This window comes from Dipodomys ordii, unplaced genomic scaffold, assembly GCF_000151885.1.
Source record: "Dipodomys ordii isolate 6190 unplaced genomic scaffold, Dord_2.0 Scaffold68, whole genome shotgun sequence".
NCBI classification, from domain to species: Eukaryota; Metazoa; Chordata; class Mammalia; order Rodentia; family Heteromyidae; genus Dipodomys; species Dipodomys ordii.
The window spans coordinates 1,404,846-1,412,017 of record NW_012267284.1 but is presented as its reverse complement, the minus strand read 5'-3'; the positions used below and the strand labels follow the sequence as shown (position 1 = coordinate 1,412,017).

General features: G+C 53.0%; 1 protein-coding gene across 1 annotated transcript; it reads right to left on the bottom strand.

Moving 5' to 3' along the window:
* Nucleotides 1-5,824: 5,824 nt before the first annotated feature.
* Nucleotides 5,825-7,135, bottom strand: LOC105990947 (forkhead box protein L1). Its single transcript, XM_013023479.1, has 3 exons — nt 7,029-7,135; nt 6,444-6,612; nt 5,825-6,220 (listed from the first exon to the last, which is right to left on the bottom strand). Exons 1-3 carry the CDS (start codon nt 7,133-7,135, stop codon nt 5,825-5,827), a joined length of 672 nt encoding a protein of 223 aa, XP_012878933.1.
* Nucleotides 7,136-7,172: the final 37 nt, after the last annotated feature.

Genomic DNA, 7,172 nt, shown 5'->3' with positions numbered 1-7,172 from the left:
GGCATCGTGTGGCCTCCCGCTGAGATCCCCTCTGGCTCTGAGGGAGAGAAGCCTTTGCTGCTGACTGAGGCTGCTGTGCTCCGGTTCCAACCGTAAGCATCCTGCCTGCAGGGGTGGGGTGTCCCCACTTCCTGTGCTGGACACTGCTGGGGTCCCATAGAGGGGAGGAAGAGGAGGAGGAGGAGGAAGAGGAGGAGGAATAAGAGAACAAAAAGAGGAAGAGAGGAAAGAAGAGGGGGGAGGAAGAGGAAGAGGAGGAGGAATAAGAGAATGAAAAGAGAGGAAGAGAGGAAAGAAGAGGGAGAAGAGGAAGAGGAGGAGAAAGTGGAAGAGGAGGAAAAAGAGAAGGAAGAGGAAAAGAAGAGGAGGAAGAAGTTCAAGCCCCACAACTGACAAAAAAAATAGAGGAAGAGGGGCTGGGAAGGTGGCTCAGTGGTAGAGCGCTTGCCTTGCATGCATGAGGCCCTGGGTTTGATCCCTCAGCACCACATAAGCAAAAAGAAAAAAAGCCGGAAGTGGCGCTGTGGCTCAAGTGGTAGAGTGCTAGCCTTGAGCTGAAGAGCTGAGGGACAGCGCCCAGGCCCAGAGTTCAGGCCCACGACCGGACCCCCCCCAAAAAAAATTAGAGGAAGAGGAAAAAGAAAAAGAGGGGGAAGCATAGGATGAGGAAAAGAGAAAGGGAGAGGAGGACAGGAAGAAGAAACAGAGGAGAAAGTAGAAGAAGAGAAGGAGAAAGATAAGGGAAAAGAGGAGGAAGAGAAAGAAAAGTAAGAGAGGAAGAGGAAGAGGAGGAGGAGAAGGAAGAAGAAAAAGAGGAAGAGAAGGATTAAGGAGGAAGAGAAGGAAAGGGAAGAGAGTAAGGGAGGAAGAAGAGAAGGAGGAAAAATGAAAGAAAAGGAGGAGGAAGGAGAAGAGGAGGAAAAGGAGAAAAAAAAAGGAGGTCTCTCAGCCATGGTGCCAGGGTCAGCTCAGGTCTAGGGCCTCCTCCCCCGATAGTCCCATAAGCTTCCTCACCCTCCATGGACTGGCTGGGGATGGGGTCGGTGTCTGGGTTGGGCAGCCTCCTGGGGGGCTTCTGGTGGACTGGCATTGGAGCAACTCCAGGAGTTCCCCAGCCATGGGCCTTTCTTACAAAGTAGGGGACAACATTCAACTTTTTTTTTTTTTCTGGCGGTCATGGAGGCTGAACTCTGAGCCTGGGCGCTGTCCCTCAGCTCTTCAGTTCAAGGCTAGTGCTCTACCACTTAAGCCACAGCACCACTTCAGGCTTTTTCTGCTTATGTGGTGCTGAGGAATTGAACACAGGGCCTCGTGCATGCGAGGCAAGTGCTCTACCACTGAGCCACCTTCCCAGCCCAACATTCAACTTGAGGAAAACACCCAAAGTCTGCCTAGACCCAGGCTGGAATTGAAGCTGTGTGGATTGGACTTTTCAGATCCAAGTCCCTTGAAGTTCTCTTGTCCACCAGAGGGACAGACAAGGGGGATTTCAAGGGAGCCTGGAGTGGGGGTGGGGGTGGGGTGGCAGGGTGGCTCTAGTCTAGCCCCAGGTCAGGACTACGGTTACATTTCCAGGCCATACTTTGGTGAGAAGCCAGGCTGTTTCTGCAAAAACTCTACTAATCCTCCATACTCAGGAGGCTGAGATCTGGTTTGATGCCAGCCCAGGCAGGAAAGATTGTGTGATTCTTATCTCCAATCCACCAGAACACCAGAAGTGGTACCCATAACCAAAAACAAAAAGAAAAAGCTCAAAGTGGAGTTGTGGCACAAAGTGGTAGAATGTTAGCCTAGAGAGAGAGAAAAAAAAAAAAAAGGTCAGGGACAGCACCCAGGCCTTGAGTCCATGAACAGCAAATAAACAAATAAACACCACCCTCTCCCCTAAAAACAAAACCAACCCAACCCAGGGCTCTGAGATGAACTCATTGTTTGCTCTGAGTCCCAGAGCCCAGGTTAGATCCTACAGATGTCAGGGGCAGCTGGACCAGTTTCTCTGCAGCCCCAAAGCCCAGCCGGGGAGGCAGTCATTGGCTAGCTTTGTCAGGGAAGCCAGCAGGGCTGCTGGCTGAGTTGGAGGCCAGTGTGGGTGACCTGGAAGAACCCTGATGGGTTGAATCTGACACAGATCTGGAAGACAGATGCTTCCATGGTCCCGGCCCCCTAGCCTTCCTGTAGAATGGGACAGATGGCAGGATTGCAGGGGAAGAGGAGGGAGGTGTCCTGGGATCTGCCAGGCCAGGAGGGCTTCTGGGATTGTTTGCTTTGGTGCTAGTACTGGGGCTTGACCTCAGACACGTACGTTCTCACTTGGCTTTTTCATTCGAGGCTGGCTCTCTACCGCTTTAGCCACAGCTCTACTTTCCAGCCTTTTGCTGGTTAATCCAAGGTAAGAGGCTCGTAAACTTTCCTGCTCCAGCTGGCTTTAAACTGCAATCCTCAGATCTCAGCCTCCTGAGTAACTAGGATGACAGGTGTGAGCCACCAGCACTGGTTTTTTTCCAGTTCCTTTTGCAAGCTAAGGTCTCCTTCCCATTTCAAGGCTGGACTTCCCTGCTCTCCAGATCTCAGCTCACAATGGCCACCCACCCCAGGAGCCCTGGCAACCACACCCCTCAGATCCCTGTCTGCCTTGTGACTTTGTCCGTTTTCCTCCCATACTACTGGATGGTGCTGGAGGGCCTAACACCACCAGCTAAGACTTGTGTTTGTTGAATGAATAAACAACAGCCTCCCGCCCCCTCTCCCCCGCCCCCCTTCCCCACCAGGCAGGAGGCAGCAGGTCTCAGCAGATGACACTTGTAGTCCATTTCAACCTGGTGAAGAGGAAGGGTTCCAGCACCAATCAAGGACTTTTCTGGAGGGACTGAGGGCATGCTATACTGTGTGAGTTAGAAATACAGAAGAGGGGGTACCCAGAGCGGCTACTCTGCCTCTGCCCATGGATAGGTTGAATGTGGGTGTGATTACCCCTACTTCTCCAATTAATCACCCTGAGGTGATTCTTTTTCTCTACAGCACTTAGTAGAGACATCCCGAATCTCTCAACATCTTGGAGAGAGAGTCTAGCACCTGGTGCCACCCAGCCTGGGAACTATGGCTGGAGTAAATTGCACCCCATCTCCTGAGAACTCTCGAGTTTGTTAATGGAAACCCAGCGATCCGTGACGCGTGCGTGGCAGACATCTGCTCGGGGGTAATGCGGTGGTAATGTGTATATCGATGATCAATCTGTGGATTTGCAAGAGAGGCATAAAGTCTTTAATTATAATTGCATTGGGCAAGCCTGCATGATGGCAGCGACATTTGAATAGGTCACGGCCAGCCCTCACCCCAGTTATGTTGTTGGGATTAAATGCCATTCACTCCAAGGGCTGGGAACATTCCCGAAGTTGTAAGAGATCGCAGACTGGCAAATTGAAAATGTCCCTTTGCTTTTAAGAACATGATTGATATCCTTTGCAAAGCAAATTCTACACCTCAAAGTGCACAGATTTTGCCCAGTACCCACCTCATTTCATGCAGCTGCCAAATAGGCATTTATTTGGTCAGGTCACCAAGAAACCCTCTCGTTTTGAGGCCAAGTCCTGTCTTGCTGAGAGCAAAGGGGTTTTCTATTGCAAATCAAGCTTTGCTAACTAGAAAAAAAAAAAAAGTAAAGCAAGAACTCCAAAGATAAAATGCAAATTTTATTTGCTTTGTTGGTCACAGGAAAAAAAATCTCTTGGCATAGTCTATGCCCTATACTTCTGTATGATACCATCTGGACCTCACTGGCATCTAAATTATATCTAGTCTAATTTGAATCGATGCTTTTTACCACGTTAACAAAGGGTTATAAATAACAGCGACACAGACGGACAAATGACACATGCCTACCTACCACACATGCTGGCCGTTCCCACAGGTTAGATGAGCCCCGAACAGAGAAAGAAGCCAGAATGGAGCCTCAGATTGGTGCCCAGACTCCCTCCATTGCATGGACACCTAACTGGTATTGTGTGCCAGACACAGATGCATGACTCTACTTCTGCATTGTGCCCTGCCAGTAGGGGGAGCCCAGGAGCTTGGCTCTCTTGGAGTAGAGCTCTAGAAATAGGAAGCTGTTGTGTACAGGAGGAGAACCTTGCATGGCAGGCTCATCTCTGCCTTCAGGAAAGGGCAGTGGAGGCTGAGCATCCTCTCCTGCTGGACTAGAGGGCAGTGACTGGTAGAAGCTGTGGTAGGCTAGGCCTGAGGGCCAGGGAGTGAACATCTCACTTGGTCTCCACAACAATTTAAACAATATGGAGGTTCTCATTTCAGAGTAGGTGTACAAAGGTGAAATGTCAGGCCTTCTAAACAGAAATGCAGCTGGGCGCTGGTGGCTCATGCCTGTAATTCTACTCAGGAGGCTGAGATCTGAGGATCATGGTTCAAAGCCAGCCCACACAGAAATGAAGCCAGGTCTCAGTGGCTCTTTCTTATGGCTCTGATCAGCCCCTAAGGCCTACCCGGACTTTGTTTCTGGCCCAGACAGCCTGCTTCATTTGGGTGATTTTTGTTTTGTTTTGTTTTTCCCTATTCACAAAATTAGCCAATCATCTGTCACCCTAGTGAATCAGATTAGGTTGTAATCCATACTAATATTCAAATTAAGTCACAGGAAGCAATTAACTACACACACACACACATACACTCAGGGCTGGTGAAAAATCAAATAGTTTCACTGTACATAATTGTGTTTTTTAAAAAAATTGCCCATCTCTACACAGTAATTAAATCATTTACATTTCAAATGGAGTGTGCCCACCTCCAATGCTAGTAATTGTGCGACTCTGAATGTGGCTGGGCTGTTAGGAGAAGCCTTGCCATCCGCCAACCGCCATCCATGGAGGAAGGCTGCTTTGGGGACTCAGCTGTTGGTGAATAAAGGGTTGGCTTCCTTCCTAGAAAAAAGCCAGGAAATAGGGCTTTGTTCCCAATATCCCCACCCACTTAAATTTGGGATCCTCCCTCTCATATTCCCTTCTTTCATCCTTCTTTTCTATACAAAGTGTAAGAGAATGATGACTGATGGCTCACATCTGTCATCCTAGCTACTCAGGAGGCTGAGATCTGAGGATTACAGTTGGAAGCCAGCAGGGACAGGAAAAGAAGTCAGTGAGTCTTTATCTCCAATCAATCACCCCAAAGCAGGAAGTGGAGCTATGGCTCAAGTGGTAGAGCACTTTGAGCACAAAAACTCAGGACATTGCTCAGGCCCTGAGTTCAAACCCCAGGACTAGTGCACCCGTGTGGGCACACACACTCACGCACATATGTAAAAGACTTGTAAAACCTTCACCAAAATATTCTGCCAACAACACAAGAAAGAGTTGTCACTTCAGATCATATTATAACACGGAGACAATCCTAAACCTGGCTTGGTGTGTGTGTGTGTGTGTGTTGGGGGGGGGGAGATGAATGGTCACATGACCTTATTTTACCTTATTTTTAACTACAGCTTGAGCTTTGAGCTTCACCAGCTTGCTGTCAGCTCTGGGAAGAGCTCTGGTCTGTCTGGGAAGTCACTTATTACACACATCTCACACTGGGCCAAGGACAAAATTCCCTCTCTCTCTCTCTCTCTCTGAGAGCATAAAGTCACAACATTACAATCAGTTGCCTCTCTCAAGTCCTCTTCCCCCTTTCTTTCCCATCTAGGGTCTAGGGGAGACGTTTGAGGGGTGTGGTAATCCCCTCGCCCCCAACATACACTTTCTTGGCTCTAGGTGGGATGATCCTGGAGCGACCCCCTGGAGCGACCCCCCAGGGAACCAGCCTCAGCTCCTGGGGCCTCCTCTCACGCTGCCCAAAAGTGGAGGCTCATGGGCTGGGGCTCCGGCGGGGGGCCTCTGGCCTCCTGCGTGAGACAGGGCGACCTGAGTGTGGGAAAGGGGTCCGGGGAGGAGAGGATGTAGTCAATGCTGAATTTGATGTCTCTGTGAGCCCCGGCGGCGGGGCTGGCGGGACCCCGAGGCTCCCCGTGGTGCGGGACTTGCCGGCTCCCGGGGGACCCGCGCGCCTCCGCCTCCGCCTCGGGTTCTGGGGGCCCCGGGGGCTCCTCGCGCTTCACACCGCGTCTCCGGCGTCGCCGACGGAAGTTGCCATTCTCGAAAAGGTCCAGGAGGGACTCGCAGCCACCTGCGAACGTCCAGTAATTGCCTTTCCCTTTCTCGTGGCCCTCGGTCCGTGGCACCTGTGGGACATGGGGGTGGGGTGGGGTTCAGCGCGCGCGCGCGCGCTCCGCGGGTGGGGTGCGCACGGGCCTTAGGGGGTGGGGTGGAGCGGGATGGGATGGGATGGGGGTGTTGACTAGAACTTTCCAGCAGCTGCCCCGGGTGAGGTTCCCTCCCCATCCGCAGGGGTGCGCGTGGGGGTCCCCCTCGGGGGTCCTGGGGTGACTGGGGAGCGGGGCTCGCCTTGACGAAGCAGCTGTTGAGCGACAGGTTGTGGCGGATGGAGTTCTGCCAGGCGCGCTGGTTGGCGCGGTAGTAAGGGAACTTGCGCATGATGAAGTCGTAGATGCCCGACAGGGTCACCCTGCCCGCGGGGCTCTGCTGGATGGCCATGGCGATCAGAGCGATGTAGCTGTGGACGGGGCTGTCAGCCAACGCGGGGACCTCCGAACGCCCCCCAGCCCCCCACACCCCTCCCCCCAGTGCCCCCACCAAGAGAGCTGGAGCTCCCCAGGGAGTCCAGCGACTGCCCCCTCCCTCAGCCCTAAGGGGCCACCCCACCCCCTCTTCAGGGCTCCAGAAGGCTGTGGAGGTGCTGTGGGAGGGGCTCTCTGGGGTCGTGACCCCCCTCCCCGCTCTTAGGATATGGGGGACCCCATATAGAAAGTGGGGAAATCTCACTCTCGCTCACGAACTCCTCCCGAAGTGGGTGGGTGGGGGAGCAGCCTTCCTCCCCTTCCATCCAGGACAGGGCCTGGCGAACCCCCCGCCCCCGAGAGTCCCCCCAACATCTCCCTTCCCCCGCCTCCCTGCCCCAGCGGTCATCACCTGTACGCGGGCCTCGTGAGCCGCTTCTCCTCGTCGGAGCTGCAGGCAGGATAGTCGTCGGCGTCGTAATTGAAGCAGTTGTAGGGGTACTGCGAGCTGTCGAACATCCTGGCGGGGCCTGGCTTCTGGGAGCCGCCGCCGCCG

Bases quoted from the DNA above. Each gene is read 5' to 3' on its own strand.
- LOC105990947 (XM_013023479.1), bottom strand. From the start codon at position 7,135: ATGTTCGACAGCTCGCAGTACCCCTACAACTGCTTCAATTACGACGCC. The intron at 6,613-7,028 runs GTGATGACCGCT...CCCCGTCCACAG, and splicing joins CTCACGAGGCCCGCGTACAG to CTACATCGCTCTGATCGCCA. The intron at 6,221-6,443 runs GCGAGCCCCGCT...CATGTCCCACAG, and splicing joins TCAACAGCTGCTTCGTCAAG to GTGCCACGGACCGAGGGCCA.